This window comes from Vanessa atalanta, chromosome 24 (assembly GCF_905147765.1).
Source record: "Vanessa atalanta chromosome 24, ilVanAtal1.2, whole genome shotgun sequence".
NCBI lineage: Eukaryota > Metazoa > Arthropoda > Insecta > Lepidoptera > Nymphalidae > Vanessa > Vanessa atalanta.
The window spans coordinates 6,101,090-6,118,545 of NC_061894.1; the positions used below are offsets into that span (position 1 = coordinate 6,101,090).

At 33.4% G+C, this 17,456-nt stretch overlaps 3 protein-coding genes across 3 annotated transcripts; 1 reads left to right on the forward strand and 2 right to left on the reverse strand.

The window, feature by feature from the left end:
- Positions 1-1,410: 1,410 nt before the first annotated feature.
- LOC125073458 (mitogen-activated protein kinase 15) lies at positions 1,411-9,497 on the reverse strand. Its single transcript, XM_047684297.1, has 8 exons — positions 9,480-9,497; positions 8,862-9,229; positions 5,180-5,386; positions 4,840-4,980; positions 4,005-4,144; positions 3,034-3,232; positions 2,722-2,883; positions 1,411-1,837 (listed from the first exon to the last, which is right to left on the reverse strand). Exons 2-8 carry the CDS (start codon positions 9,185-9,187, stop codon positions 1,411-1,413), a joined length of 1,602 nt encoding a protein of 533 aa, XP_047540253.1. The 5' UTR covers positions 9,188-9,229; positions 9,480-9,497.
- An 859-nt stretch (positions 9,498-10,356) lies between these two features.
- Positions 10,357-11,869, reverse strand: LOC125073449 (plasminogen receptor (KT)). The gene is made up of 4 exons (XM_047684286.1): positions 11,561-11,869; positions 11,346-11,476; positions 11,102-11,211; positions 10,357-10,729 (listed from the first exon to the last, which is right to left on the reverse strand). The coding sequence occupies exons 1-4, from the start codon at positions 11,639-11,641 to the stop codon at positions 10,596-10,598; spliced, it is 456 nt and encodes a 151-aa protein (XP_047540242.1). The 5' UTR covers positions 11,642-11,869; the 3' UTR covers positions 10,357-10,595.
- A 312-nt stretch (positions 11,870-12,181) lies between these two features.
- On the forward strand, positions 12,182-17,290 carry LOC125073358 (flap endonuclease 1). The gene is made up of 8 exons (XM_047684158.1): positions 12,182-12,358; positions 12,436-12,501; positions 13,072-13,275; positions 13,949-14,094; positions 14,447-14,614; positions 15,002-15,220; positions 15,714-15,863; positions 16,318-17,290. The coding sequence occupies exons 1-8, from the start codon at positions 12,277-12,279 to the stop codon at positions 16,420-16,422; spliced, it is 1,140 nt and encodes a 379-aa protein (XP_047540114.1). The 5' UTR covers positions 12,182-12,276; the 3' UTR covers positions 16,423-17,290.
- The last annotated feature ends 166 nt before the right edge of the window (positions 17,291-17,456 follow it).

Below are 17,456 nucleotides of genomic sequence, written 5' to 3' on the forward strand. Positions count from 1 at the left end.
TAATATCATTTAACAGAAATACCAACTAAAAGCATTATTAACAATAAAATATATTACAGAAATAAACGTAAACACAAAATCTCTTAACACGTGTGTCAACCAGCGCTAACCGCAAGCGAAAAAAACGGACTATCGCATACCAAAAATCCTAATCTTTGACATTGACATTTGCAGAATTCGTTATTCAAAATGGCGACGAAAGTTTTCCATGACGAAATCTTTGATTGACATTTTAAGACATTTTATTTCGGTCGCTAAACAAAATTTCTTAATAATCGATTAGTTTGCTATCTTTCTTTTTATACGACTATTTGTGTACGGGAAGCCTCTATTTACGAAAACAATCAGTAAGAACTATTTTAATTTAAAGAAGCTAATTAAACTTGCTTAGGAAAATCTGGAAAATCCTAATGAGCTTTGTCAAAGCGATTAGGGCAGTAGAACCACAAAGTTCTGTTAAAATGGTTAGAGATTTTCGAGTATTACGCACAATTTGTGAGCTCAGAAACTAAAACTCTGAAACGATGCTATCATTCGAGGGAGACGATGTTCAATAAATGTTCTTTTGCATAGCAATACACAAAATTGGTGAAATCACCAAGACTAGAGTTTTCAGAGGAGATCATTGCTCTGGAATCTTAAAAACTGGACGAATTTATTGCACTACACTTTTTTCTTTAAATTTAAACAAGAATTTCACAAGACTTCTAAATACGAAATACGTTTAAACCAAAATTAACCTTTAAGTACCGACGCGTGGTGGTCACAAAGACAACGTGACTAATTTTATCTTCCATACAAATGAGCTAATGATCGGCATGCGAATAGATATTAATTTTAAACTATTTGTAAACAATTATCCTGATATGACACTTGCACTATCTATTGGTCGTTGGCCGTCAAGCCACTTGCTTGACACCAGCAACTCAATCGGTAGAACGATGGGTGCATCCGAACAAAACCGATTACATTTCCATAGGTTGCGATGAATGTATAAAATGCGAATTGCATAATCAAAAACTATAAGTCGACTAGTAAAGGTCTCCTGTAACGCCGCCGCCAATCGTATCTATGTATACGAAAATACTAAACTGAATATCCCCTAAATTGGATTAATTCGATGTTAAAGTTTCGAGTAAATGGAAAAAATATTCATTGGCATAAATAATTTTAAATATAAGCTTACTATTGCTATGATATTTATTAAAATTTATCAAGCCTTTTGTGAGATTATATTCTAGTGGTCTATTGGACCACAAGTCGATATTTTTTCGTTACGAAAATAGCCAGTACTTAAAGGTTAAAATAAGACTATTACATTCACAACAAGATTCATCACTATAAAACCTTCAAAACACATTAAAAAAAAACTCCTAAACCTACTAACTCATTACAGAATATTTATCGTATTCATCGGATACTCGTCCTCAAATCCATCAAAGCGCTTGCTGTTATGACTCCATGCTTCTGGTTTCCATAGCAACCATCACCAATCGTTATTGTGGAGAACGACGTGGAATTCCTTCTCTGCTGGAGATTTTTCTTCTCCCCTGAGAATATATCCGACGGATTCGATCTCGCGACTTGGAAGTAATCCCCGTGACTATTATCCAGCCATTCATGGCCCCTGGTCTCAAAATACTTCGTCGCTTTCAGGGGTTTCCCGATGGTCTGGTCCGACCTAAACTCCTTCAATGGTCTATCGGTTGGCTTCGGTTTTGGTCTGAGTTTCTGGTCAGCAGATACGCTTAGCTTAGACTTGGTATAAGATTTGGATACATCAGATGTTTCTTGGAAACTCCTGCTCTTAGTGGACGTTGCTATTATTTGTGACTTGCTGTATGAGAAAAGTTAAATTGATTTTAAGATAATTATTAACGGTCATACTTTTCAAAGTTTTTCAGTAGCAGTTTAGTTATAGAGAATTTTGTCCTCTTTTCTGTCATCGTGGTTTTCGTGGATTTGAATAAAGGAGACAGAATTGTTTAACTAAACAACATTTATAGATGCCAAGTGAAGTGAGGATCGAGAGTTAAAGAGGAGGAACTGGTGTAGTGTGAAGTTGGAGTCGAGTAGAGGTGAGTTGACGGGGATTGCGTGGGTTATATTAGCGTCTATCTCGAGAGAGAATATTTTATTCTGCAGTGTCAGTGTTGTTAAATAATTACAAGTGTATAAATCAATAATTTAAAATTTATAATTATTGCATCTTATCGACACTTTAAAGAAAAATCAAAAACCTTCATTCAATCAAAAGCACTTATCGATTGTCAAATTAAATACAGGTAGTATTTAATTTGACAAAGAAAAATACCCTGATTCGGAAAAGAAAATACCCTGACCTGACCCGAGAAGAACCGGAGAATGATACCCCAGCGGTAATTTTTTTGTAGATTTGTTTTTTTGCATTTGTAATTGTATATATGTCGGCAGGAGAGCATATTTTTTTACTTCTAGACAGAACTTTTATAAATTTAATTGTACTTTACATGACATACTCTATTCTGACATACTCTATTACTAAACTAGTGGAAAAGCATAGCTACTAAGCATCTCGCCGGTTCTTCCCCGTAGAATCTACTTTCCGAACCGGTGTTAGCTTTACGTTTGATTCAACACTGTAACATGTTTAAAATGTGCTTTTATGAGCCTACTTGAATAAAGATTATTTTTATTTTGCTTTTGGTTTCATCAGGTCCACTTCCTCTATTAAAATCTTACCTAGAATAAGTCTTCCTTGGCTGTTCGTTGCAATGCTGGAACCCCTTCGCCATGATGCTGTACAGTTTATTCCTGTAATCGTCTACAGACATCTGCTTATCATCACGTAGAGGCAGCAACACGTCTGATGGTAGAATCAGTTCGTCTTTTTCACGGTGAAATCTATAAAATACCAATTAAAAACTCAAATATAAGCGAACTCGTCCAAAATTTATGGGCATGATCTTAAACTCCATCTTAAATACCTATGTGGGAGAAATATCTGATTTATGTTATATATAGATATACGTAGAAAAAATATAATAACATTACTTGGAGACATATTCATGATGTAAGGCCCTTTCCGCACTGAGTCTTTTCGCTGGGTTAAACACGAGCAATTGCTGGACCAGTTCGGATGCATCTTTTGGCGCACATGACAATTGTGCAGTCAGAGACGCACTCCTCGAATTAGCTGATGCCAACTCTTTGATCAGGGATGATCCGTAGCCGCTACATACAACTCCAATGTCTAAGACAGTAAAACGTACGTTTCAAAATCGATTACGAAAAAAGCGTTAAGCTAGACGAGTATAATATAATTTAGTTTTGGAAAAGTTTGAACAGGATGATGATCATCTATCCACTAATTTCACATCCTGTTTTTTTTTATATATTGGTAGGCGGGTAAACCTAGACCAGTCCTTACATCGTCAATGCACGAGAAACCTTGAAAACTAAGATGTCGCTTGTGTCTGCAGTTAGACTGACTTTGCAGTAGAATACGTGGTGTGCGCGTGGTACCTAACCAGGCGACTATTTCCACTTCATCAGTAATCACGAATACAATTATAATAAATATACGCATGTATAAAATAATAATAATTTTTTTGAATGCTATCGCTAAGGTGGGCATCGTCGGGGCATCACGGTACCATGCGCAAGGAATCCCGTGATGTCCCACTAAGAGTCGGAGTGGGTATAGCTGGTTTTTTAATGGGTAATTTGGGCGCACCAAGCATTCTCAGCTCCGTCGAGTCCCACATCCCCCCCCCCCCCACTTCACGTGGAAGAAACTGAAAAGAGCGATTCCCAGCGAAAAAAATTATCACCATCGATTGGAGTAAGAAAAATTTTCTTTACACCGGTAATGTGCTACCATGAACTTTATGACATTAATGCCCTTGCAACACAGCCATAAAATGTATTCTATTTAGTTTAATTTGCGGATAAATTGCTTGCACAAGAACAGGTTATCAGTGTAAGTGTCATTAGAGTATTTACTTAGCAATTATTTTGAATACCTTCAGAAGATGGTCTCGGTAGCGCAGCCATGATCCTCTCGATCTGGTTCACGGTAGACGTTCCGGGAAACAAAGGCTTCCCAGTCAGCATCTCGCCTAAAATGCAACCGAGAGACCACATGTCTATGCCCTTTGTGTAACTGAAAATTACCAGAATTTCTAAAGACTTGAATCGAAGTCTAACAATACATTTCGTAAGCTGAGCAGCGACAGTATTTAACTTGCTGAACATTGCGTCTCTATTTACGTTGCGTTTTATTTTATTAAACTTCCGTTACCTTATTTAGCTGAATTGATAGATTCCTATATTTATCTTTTTGATTTTTTGTATGTTTAGATAGACTGTTAACGTATCGAAAAAAATATTGTCCAACAGTTGATCCTAAATACACGCACACTGGTACAGCAGTATGAGGTTTATTTAAATTGGCCAGTTTGTTTTAGTTCATTTGTAGTACGTCCCTCTATCTATACATATAAATGATTCTAAATTTTTCTATTTGCTTAAATGGAAATAAACTCTCTCGAATAAACTCAACCATCTCATGTGAATGCTACACGAGCACTTGAGGCGATTTACTTCAAAATTTCGCTTAGAGAATAATAATATTATTCCGTAATAATATTTTGATAGTTCAATCCTTTACCTCATATTGTGACTGACTTTGCGCGTTTGATGAACACAAAAATACATTTTTGACATTTATGACACTCACATTCCCTTCACGCCAAACCCAAAAATGCACAGCATTTCTTTTTGATTATTACATTTTTGTCTGAAGCTAGTGGTACCAACCCAGGTAGCCATTAGGTAGAGCCAAGAAAAATCACTAACTTTTTACTAGCGATGAGTATTTCCGGCGCTCGATACCAACGTGTGGCGACGTAATCCGTCAAGCATGGGTCCGCTCCATCTTCACCCCCAGAATACATCGACGACACTGACCGAGCGAGACCAAAGTCAGCTAACTTCACCCTGATTAAATTATTACAAAGACATCTTTACACCCTAGCAGAAGTTGAGTCAGAAATTAAATTAGAATTTAATTACTCAGAATTTTTCGATAAACAAACGCAATATATTTTTATTGGCTTGACTTGGGATTTGGACCCGCATATTTCCTACATATAACAAGTTAACATAATACAATGTATTCAGTGTATTTTCCACTCACCTACAAGCACTATCGATAAGTACGTTACTAGGTTTTTGGTCTCTATGTATCACATTCCCAGAGTGTATATATTTGGTCGCCTTCAGCATCTGATACATTATATATCTCCTATGTATATCCTTCAATATGTTACCCCGCTTGATGACATTGTGCAAATCAGTCTCCATGTATTCGAAGCCAAGGTATATGTCGCGATTGTTTAACGCTCTAAAATGTAATCATATTTGAAAATCAAATTATATGAACCTTCTTAATTTTCTATAATAATTTAAAAAAAATTCAAATTAAACTTAAAGTTATCACTCCATCGAAATACAGAACCTACTAAGAAAACTAACAAGGTACTACACACTACAAGGTACATACTCGGAACATAATATATAAAAAAATTAAATTGATTACTTCTGCTAACTGTTCAAGCCCGCATTGGTACTCATTTCATTAGATATTGTAACGCCTCAAAGCAATTCTTAGTATCGTTGTGTTCCGGGTTGCGAGCAAGTGTAACTTCAGTCACAAGGGCAGGTATTTTATGGAGCTCCGTAACCGTAACCGAATTTCGGATATCAGAAATAAAAGTCTACCCGTAGCCGTAACTGATAAAAAACGTTTTTTTTTGCATATGCACTTGTCTTATATTTAGAGAGTAGCTTATTGTTCTTTAAACCTATTCGTTTTTTCTGTGTTTATATCTAAAACTAAATAATAACAAATAAAGCCAAATTAATATTTGTATTTTTTTTCTTCTACAAGTACTAAATAATGTAATATCTGCACAAATATCCAGATCCGAAATGACATATACATGACATCCCTGCACAAGGGACATAACATCTTAGCTCCTAAGGTTGGTGGTGGCGCATTGGCGTGATGTAAGGAATGGTAAATATTTCTAAAACTACACATGTCTAGGTGGTGACCACGTACCATAAGGTGACTATTAGCCCGACTGCCTCTCAATTACATACAATACGACAAATATTTACAGCACTTTTAATTTTTTCGTTTTACATTTTTAACTCTTTCGTATACAAAGAAACTTGCTCTACGAGGGTCACATACCTTACAAAGTCAATGCGTCGTCAACCATCCCTACTAATATATTCAAAAGTAACTCTGTCTGTTACGTCTTCACGCTTAAACAGATCAACTTATTTAGATGAAACTTTGGTAAGGATATAGTTCGAGTACCGGGAAACGTTACAGGCTATTTTTTTAATCCATCCATCGAGGGGTAAAATGGGAGCTGTTCAGGTTTGTGCGCTATTGTGTATTGTACAGCTGCGGGTTCAGCTAGTAGGATATAAAAAGACGTTGAGTCCATTGTGCCGATAACAAATGTAGCTCACTTCACCCACCAATCTTCAAATCAGAACATCAATTACCCAATAACTTCGAATTTAATTGAATCCTGTAAAATGCCATTCAAAAATCTTGCAACCGTTCAGTTAGCAGTTTGTCGAATAGATTCCTACTCGAATAAAGTTAATTTTGATTGGATCTAATTATAAATAGTTAGAATGAACTATTATGTGGTACCGCAGCAGGCTTACTCAATGTCGTGCTATCGATTGCCTACCAGAGATTTAATAATAATAGGCAACATTGGGTTCAAGTATTAACGGCGTAATCAGTATTTTTTATTTGTGCGTAGACTTTTTTTCTTGGTAATCAAATTTCAAACGCCATAGAATCTAAACAGTTTTGCCTTTATAAATGTAATGTGCAAAATCACCAATCGACGATTACGTCTATTATTTGCGACAAAAGCTCTTTTATAAAGCTCCAGCTTTGTGTAAAATATATTTACGTCATAATCACATGAAGCGGAGTTTTGGAGCGAATTTTTAATTAATTAATACAGTTATGATAAAAAGAAGCGAGATGTTCCAGTGCTTGCCGAAGATGGATTTTTTTTTATAGGATGGGTCACCTGATTTTAAGTGGTTCCCACCGCCCATAGAAATTGGGGCCATCGCGCCAATGCGCCACCAACCTTGGGATCTAAGATGTTAAGTACCTTGCACTCACTCTTTAAAACGAAACACAACCATGCTAAGTATTGCCGTTTGGCAGTAGAATATTGCCAGGTGGACTTGCACAAAGCACTATTACCAAGTACACAAAGCCCCAAAGTTTTTCCACTAAATAAATCAATCGAAAAATGATCGTTGCCATTTAACCATTCACCTATCAAAGCATATAAAACCGCAAAGCACCTACATAGTATATTATATTCCAAAAATAGAAAGAAATTGACATATCCAAAATATTTTCCATTAGGACGCTTATTATATAACACCTGCGTCACATGACGTCACGTGCGAGACTTGATAGAGAATTATTTTTTTATTTGAACTCATGTAGGATAAATAAACTTCCGACTACGACTTATGAGGCGATGAAAGGCGTAGTACGAATTATTTAAAATAAGAAACCGTTGCGTATTTATAATTTTTATTGACTTAGAAAAATGTAAGTTCAAGACGAGATATTTTCCAGATTGTTTTCCACTCACGGTGTGTTTACGCGACACGATATTTTCCGAAATAAATCGACCGATTAATTATTATATATTAAGTAAGATTGAAAGATTTACAACTAGACTTTATTTTCCATTGAAGTTCGACTTACCTAGGTTCTACTGTAATAGAAAGACCTAACCAGGAGCCGTGTATAAAATTATATAAGGATTTGTGTATATAAAGAGAAAAAAAACAGGGCTAGTGCGATTCGGACTCGCGCACTGAGGGTTCCGTATCACCAGACAGATAAATAAACGCTGATGTAACAACAAATTTAATGTTTTCGGATTTTTTCGGTCAACGGGAAGTGCTCTATAGGTTTGATTCCCTTTGCGAATGTATGGGATATACACAAATCGCCATACACATATTTGATTGGATAGAGGTTTTATTTTTTACAACTTCAAGAGACCGCATGCCTCAGTATTCGGTATTGATTTCAACATAATACCTCTACGGTCCTGAGATAATGTGTTTCGACGGGCAGAGAGACAGACATACGAAGTGATCACAAAAAAGTTTCCCCTCCCTTTTGAGGTACGGAGCTTTAAAAACGCTGTACATACAAGTTTATTCTAAACGACTAGTACAGCTTATTCACGATTCAGTCGTAATACACACAATTGTAAAGTTTTAACTTTTTAAATATTCTATAGTCACTAGAAATAAAGATTTTGTAACCCCAAAGTTTGGACTCCTCGTCATTAAATCTTTCCCGGGGCAAAATATTCGAATCTATAATTAAATACCACGGATACATTTACCTTACCAATGAATAAATTTAGATTATACAGACGAGTAGTTTTCGTTTATCGATAAATGTCTCCTTTTGCAGTGAAACCGTAACAGATAGACTGATGAACAGACAGTTACTTTCACATTGATAATATTGATATACATAATTAAAGGTACAGTTTGTTTGTGTTATTTTTTCAAACAGGTATGTAACTTGTATGAAAATACATATGTACATATCATTTTAGTACATTGATGATAAAAAATGGGATCTACTTTTAAATGGCCTTCTCGATAAAATCTACTTTCGCAACCAGTGATAACTTTAAGTTTAATTAAATCCTGTTAGATAATCGAAAGTGCTGGTAAGAACCAAATTGTTTTTTTTTTTTTTTTATCTAATTAAAATATTTTAGACATACCTGTGTATACTGTGCAGCTTAACAATATTCGGATGATTACGAAAAGACTGTAAAAATATTATTTCACGAAATGTTCTCTGCGCGTCGGTTTGATTGCGGAAGGCGTCGAATATTTTTTTTATTGCCACAACATCCTTGGTCTTTCTATCGATGGCCTTCCAGACGATGCCATAGGCCCCCTTACCCAATCTTTTTTTTATATCAAACCTCTTTAGTATATGTTCATCGATTTCGGACATATTTTTTTCCGGACTTTTTTTCGACACTTTATTTTGTACATCCTTCTTTTTCTCGTCGCGTTTTGCATTTGCCTGAATTTGACTCATTTTTTCACTGTGCGTGTGTTCAAACCACTGCGAAAATCGACTCTAAAATGATAATAAACATTCACAAAGATGTTCCATAACATAGGAACAAATTTACCCTATATATGCAAATTACGGTTAATATCGGCGACTAATTTGAATATTGTAGCATGACTACTGAATTTTAAAATTTTATTGATTATATCCGTACACTAAGCAACCGAATAAGTCAATAATAAGTCAATTTATATCATTGTACGAAACATGTAATACAAATCCACTGAATCAGTACGAGGCAACATTATTCACTCACATGTTATAAATAAAATATATATTTACATTTCTTATACAATGTATTAAAATTGTGCTGTTTATTGTTTGTTGTAAAAATAAATAATTGCACGTTGTGTTAGCACGACTGGACGAGTTTCATTTGTTTAGTGCGGCAAACAAGTTGTTCGTTGTCATGACAACTAAAACTGTCAATTAAAATAATGTTTGACTGTAGTTTTTTTGTTTGATCGATTAAACATTCGAATCGATTTTTTTTTTCATCAAATCGTTTTCTGATTGTAAGAGTCAATTAGGTTTGTTGTCACTGAATAAAAATAGGTAATTTTTTTATGCTTTAATGAAGTAACATGTATTGAATAAACAGGACATTTCAACGTTGAATAACTAGAATCTAATAGTACTTATTTGTTGAATTCACAAGTTATTATTATCAATCTTAGGAATAATTTTATTAAGAACAAGTGAAATATCACAATTACATAATTATGTTGTATTACATCATTGATATATTAATAATAATTCTAATATACATTACGACTATGCAAAAATTAAGTTAAGTAATATCACAACTTGTGTCTAAAAATATATACTTAAATAAGCATTAAAGTAAAAAAAATATTACTAACAGTATTGTTGTTCACGTGAACAAGACATTCGTAGATAATGTCGAAATATCGAGCTCCACCAAATAATAATAAAAAACATGGTAAATATCCCGTTTTAAATACTGTTAGTAATAAAAATAACCATGTTAATTTTAAATCTTATAAAAAAAAATTGTTGTAAATTTAATATAAAGTACACTTTCGATGTCTGAATCGTAAAACTTATATTTTATGTAAGTATAATAATAACAATATCAAAAAAATATATGACATAATAAAACCTATGAACAAAAACAAAAATAAATATTGTTTTAATAAAGCGTATATGTAACAATAATATATCAAATATATTAGATCTATGAACATTTAATATTTAGGAATTCAGTAATTAATACTTTCGGTTAGGAATTTCGATATTTTTGAGATTACATTTAAGAAGCAAACTAGCGCACTCATTGACATATCTCCACAGCTTTCTAAACTATTAAGCAGTGAAGGCACAATTAGTACATGGTGATTTATTCATTCCTTTATGGGAGGGGAGGATGAATCTTGCTCCTCTCTTCCTGATCCAAACGACGTTGGTCGATAGAGGACGGCGTCGGCAGACCACAGGGCACTTCTAACAAATCTGATTCATGTGCCATTATGTGCTCAGCTTCCACTGCAAAAGATTTACTTTATTAAATATTTTGTTGATGGAAAAAGCGTGTACGCCTTTTTCGTTGTCGCTCAAACATAATAAAGAGAAGCGTTTTACTGGTGGATACGGATACTGGTGGATTAGCAGTGGATACCTATCCACTGCTCATTGTTGGCACATTGGCATTGTAAAAATGTTTAATCCCTTCCTGAAATCCCACCGCAAACCATGCGCCACCAACCTTTGGAACTACAATGGCAGTAGAGTGATGAATGAATGGAATTTACCACGACATATTTTAACAAAACAATTTTGTAATAATTTAATTTTTTTTAGATTTCCATTCAAATCAGTCTCAATTTCAGGAACAACATAGAAACTATAGGTACTTACTTCTAAGACGATGCATTTTATTCCCATATGCAAGATCCCAATAGTAAAGATTGACAAATGTAAGAGGCAGAAGAGGAAATAAGAAATAAGCCCTTTTTGTTCTCCTAAACCTGTTTACATAGAAACATATATTTCTTATGATTACTTTCAATCAAATCTAAAAGTATTCTAAAATAAATATTAATAGTTTTTCACATATTTAATAATAATAGCATATTTTAAAAAGGAATTTTAAATTAATTACCCAGTAAATAAGCCAGCCGTAGCAGATACATAAAATACTGAGTACCAAAGGCATAAATCTCGACTTTTGGCCAAGTCCATAGCCCTCTGTCTCTCAGCCATTTGATTCTTCAATTGAATTTGCCTTTCCATCTGTAAAGCAGGTTCAATTTATATTTTAATGTAATTGATAAGTAGATTAACGTAAAAATAGTTGTTTATAAAAATGTAACTTACTGCAATTTCATTTAAATTTTGAAGAAACTTTTCATTTCTTCTATAATGATCTTCTAAATTGATCGAAATATAATTTCCCATTTTCAAAGTTATTAATTACTTTTGAATTTTTAAGTATATAACTTAATATATCTTGTAAAAAGCTATTTTAATTACACAAAGGGAGAGCTTCACACAAATATTATTAATCTTGTGACTTAAAAAATGACTAAGTACATTTTTAAACCATAATTGAACTTAAAATATTCGCTTTTTTAAGTTATAGCTGTTCGATTCTTATCGAAATAAACAGTACACTTTTACTTGATGACTTAGGTTGACAGATCGAAATGATGTCAAAATGTTATAATATTATAAAATATGTAATTATGCATCCGTTTCGTTTTTGCTTCAATTTGTTCTCACAAATTATATAATTTTACGTCAAAGACAGGTGTTACACACATTTAATTACATTTATGAGTGAATACAACAATTTGTGTAGATAAAGCTTTTAATTATTTATATTAATTTATTTGTTATTTAAATTTTACAGTTTTCGATTCGTTTTAAAAATCGATATTTTTTATATGGTTGCACAACTCTAAGCATTGAATGTCATTCTAATTCAATTATTTTTAGTGTCAAACTCAATTGTCAAAATTTCCCGCTTTTATTCAGAGACTAATTGCATAAATACTATTACTAATAATTATTAATTAGTTAAATACGCCAAAATGGGTATTATTGGTTTATCTAAATTAATTGCAGACATTGCACCCCACGCTGTTAAAGAAATGGAAATTAAAAATTACTTCGGTAAGTCGTTGATAATACAAAATGTAAATTTCTAAAACCATGTCGTCTTTTACTCAATAAATATAAATCTTTAACAGGTAGAAAAGTGGCAATTGATGCGTCTATGAGCTTGTATCAATTCTTAATAGCAGTGCGGAGTGAAGGTAACCGATTTATAAAAATAATAATATGTATGTTTCCGCATTACATTGTTCTTACGTTGTCTTCTCAGCGAGATTGTTAAACTTACATAGGAAATTATACCCATTCTTATTTACACCTTGTAGCTTACATTTTTACATAAAATATCTCAATGTCTTCAGGTTTTAAAGTAATATTGTGCTTTTAACCTATATACTTTTTATACTGATTGCATCTTTAATATATTTTAATGTGTATGTTATAAAGTCACATAAAACCAGGTGACTGGTTTGACTGGGAGATCAATAATTGATCAATAATTAATCAATGCAAGACACATAATAAAAAAGATAAAATAATACATTACAAACTTTGTGCTTACATGCTAATTATGAATATATACTTATACTATATAGAGTTAATTAGGACTCTCATACATGTAGCAACTTTATGACTCTAAGATTTTAACACATATTCTTACACATACATTTGATTATTTATTAGACTGTGAAAATGAAACCTATAACTTTATTAATAAGGCGAATATCAATATATTTAGTAGATCTGTTAACTGAAGAAAAATTAAATTATAGGAGCACAATTAACATCCGTGGACGGTGAAACCACATCACATCTCATGGGCACATTTTATAGGACAATCCGTCTCGTTGAAAATGGTATCAAGCCAGTTTATGTGTTTGACGGAAAACCACCTGAAATGAAATCTCATCAACTTAATAAAAGAGCAGAGAGACGGGAAGAGGCAGAGAAAGAACTGCAGAAAGCAACGGAAGCTGGTAAGTTGATTATTAACTATGACTCTTATAAAAAGTTAAATAATGCATCATAAAAAGAAGTAACAGCATGGATTGCCCACTGCTGCTCCCCTTCTTTGAAGAGGCTAGGAGCTTATTCGTCCTTGCTGCTCTAATGCAGATTCGTGGATACACTTATAACAGGATTTCACTGAAATCAGATACATGCAGGTGTCCTCACAATGTTTTGTAAATAATATGGGTGTGAACCCCCAATCATTGGTTAAGATACATATATTCTAACACCTTCATAGTACGAGAAATTCTTAACATGGATATACAAACTTGCTAGATCAAAATGAAACTTATTGATGATTTATTATAAATAAGGATGTAATGCTTGCTTTAATTTATTTGTAAATACTTATCCACTTGCACTCCACCTTTTATTTGTTAATCATGTTTGAACTTGATAACCTTTACAGAGAAAGCTCGGTAACATAAAGCATATCTAGTCTGAATTATTATCAATCACTACTTGAGATATTAAAAAGTACTAACTTACTACTAAACATAGATCTCAAAGTTCCTATTTTTGGTAAATTTCTTATGTATTGTTGATATAGAACAAATGTTACTGTTTATCATTATTGAAACTTCCTCCTGTGAGGTTTAGTGTTTAAAAAGTAATTCTGTAAACAATAAAATTTAATAGGTGACTCAGCATCGATTGAGAAGTTTAACCGTCGGCTGGTGAAGGTGACAAAACAACATGGTGAAGAAGCGAGAGAGCTTTTGAAGTTGATGGGTGTTCCTGTGGTTGAAGCTCCATGTGAAGCCGAGGCTCAATGTGCAGCTTTAGTAAGATCTTATAATCAAAAGTATTATAAATTTATTTATTTAAACTAGACATTTGTCTATACAATTAATATTTAAACATCCACAAACAAAGGTCCTCAGGTTTAGTGGATATCTGGCCCATTTTAAATGTGATATATGATAATGACAAAAGTTAAAGTGTGTTAGAATCCCACATAACCCAGCTCCACTTTAAAGATTTCCACTGCCAACTGAAGAACAACTACCACTGAGTTTTCACTAAGAATGTGATTTGTGTTTGAATATTCACTCTTGCTTGATAGATATTTTTACAAAACAAAATAAAATTCTTTAATATTTATCAGTTTTATATTATACAATAATAAAATTGTAGGTGAAAGCTGGTAAAGTATATGCAGTGGCCACAGAAGATATGGACGCATTGACTTTCGGATCGAATGTGCTCTTACGACACTTGACCTTCTCAGAAGCGAGAAAGATGCCCGTACAAGAGTTTCACCTGAATCAAGTTCTGGACGGGTTAGAACTTAATCATACAGAGGTGAATATATATCTTCTAATCAACAATTTCTTGGGAGGGGTGCCAGATGGCCTGAAATTTGCTCCACAGTTCTACATATTCATACTGTGTTGTACCAAGTTATTGATATGCACCAGGAATAGTTTGGTTCAGAAAACAGACCTGAGATACAACATTTTGTAGTCATAAAGTCAGAAGAACATATTGTGTTAGTCTTAGTTATACTGGGTCACCAAACCTTCAAACTGGAGAATAACAGTACTAAGTATTGCTATTTATAATAGAATATTTGATGAGTGAGTGGAACCTACCCAGACGGGCTTGTATAAACCCCTACCACCAAGTAAAACTACAAAATTTGCTCTATATTTTTTAGTACTTTACTAATCTTTACTATTGATGTTTTAGTTCATTGATCTCTGCATCCTCCTCGGCTGTGATTACTGTGGCTCCATCCGCGGTATCGGCCCCAAACGAGCGATTGAACTCATCAAGCAACACCGGAGCATAGAGCAAGTGCTGCACAACATTGATACTAATAAATATCAACCCCCAGAAAATTGGAACTTCGAAGACGCGAGGAGACTATTCCTTAACCCGGAAGTTACAGAAGGAAAGGATATTGAGGTGTGTTATCTTTCATATATGACAAAGACATTAAAATTACAGCATTAATATAATACAATAAAAAATATTAATTGTCCACAAACCCGAGTGAACGTCGTCGTTAACGAATATTGGTAATCGTGCCTACACGCCATTTACTGGACGCAGCGGCTCGTCAGTCACAAATTATTTGCATTACTCGCAACTCGTGATATAACGATTGTCTTTAAATAATTGTCTTTTTGCTGTTCCTAGTATTTAAGGCAACTTGATTTTTAAATATTTCTTTGTGACATTCCTATTCCTGTGATTCATTGTTATTGTTTAATTTGTATCTATTTACTCCTTCTGACTATTTTTTATTATACTAGTAAATACTAGTTACTCAATCGGACCCTCACTACATAAAGACTACACTAAACTAATTTGAATGCACACAATCTTTGGTTGAGATTAACATACAACAGAATATGGGCCTGAGCATCTCAGTATTATATTATGTTTCTGATTCCAGTTGAAGTGGTCAGATCCAGATGAGGATGGTCTCGTTAAGTTCCTGTGTGGAGACAAACAGTTCAATGAAGATCGAGTCCGCAATGGTGCCAAGAAGTTAATAAAAGCTCGTACTGGATCCACACAGGGCAGACTTGATGGCTTCTTCAAGGTAAGTCTATCTATAAGAAATAGCGAATTACAACCATTAGGCTTTTGGGGCCAAGACAGCATAGCTTTATTTTACATTAAAAGCTTAAAAAAATCTTTCATTGATGTTATGTTTTTAAAAAAAAACCTTTTTTTTTTTAATTTGTAGTACCTATTTATATTTTTTATCCTCTATGTACGCATACATATGTATACTAAACTTAGTATTTTATACACAAGAACATCAAATGCTCACTTGTCATCTCGATAGTTAAAATTTAAAAGGGATGAAACTGCGAAGCAGATCTGCTTATGTTATAATATTATATACTAACCGCTGAAACAATCTGGTACAATTTAAGTTTTTTTAATTATTAAATTATTAAAAATAGGTCTCATTTATACACCAAAGAGGTCGAATAATACGAGAAATGCAATTTCCTTTTAAGAACCATTTTTTTTTTTTTTTATTTCAGATATTATCAACAACACCCAATCCGAAGCGTAAAGCCGAAGAACAGAAGAAGAACGTAAATAAGAAAGCGAAAACGGGTAGCGGCAGGGGCAGGAAACCGAAATAGAATATCAAGCTTTAACAATTAGATTATTAAGATAGTTTTTTAATTATATTTCTCACCGTCGGTCTTATTTATAAACGTTTAGTGGGCACTAGTTAAACATAAATTGATCTTTTTGTTTTTAATTTGAAAGAAAACAAAGGCATCTCTACGTAGTGTGAAATAAAGTTATTATACAGATATTTTAAACTGCGCAACTGATTTGAATGTGTTTTTCATTAAAAAAACAGTGTGATTCAAGAGGAATGTTTATTTGTATAATACATGTATGTTATGGTAGAGAAAATCCTAGAATTTCAACTTTCCTAGCCTTCCTGGCTAGGAAATTCAAAACAATCACACAAGAATTTCCCTTTTTATGTTTCTTCAATCTATAAGTTGTATATTGCACCCATGTGAAACCTGGTCGGGTAGCTAGTATTGTAGTTAGAATCATTTTATAGCTTAAGTTAATATCTATTGATCTCTTTCTGGCATCAATGATTCAACCTCAGAAAGCAGAAGACAAAACATTTAACCATCTCACGCCCTCTAAACATTCATAAATAAAGTCTTAAATGTTTAAGTATCATGGAGCAATTGAACTGAACTGAATTATTATTATTATTGAATTTATTAACATATCTCCCGAGTCTGAAATGCTGGTTTCAGTCAAATTAAGTAATATAATTCAACTGAATGATCATTGGTCAGTGGCAGCTGATAACGTCGTTCAGATTTGTATCTAATTAAATCTGTTTAACTAGTATTTCAGAAACTGAAGATTTAAGTGCATTTTGACTTGTTTACATTTGCTGGTTTTATGACTGTTTTTATAAATTGTGGATGCAAATTTTTGAACGTCATTGAATACAAAATAAACGATTGTTAATTTCTATATATGTTGTTTGATTATTTATATATGTGTGAGACTGGCTTCGGACCATTGATAGAAGGTGGTAGGACCAAGCTGGATGCAGAAAGCGAATAGAAAGCTTGGACCCGCCTTGAGATATGACTTTTTAAAAGATGATTGCTGATGATAAAAACCTTCGTTT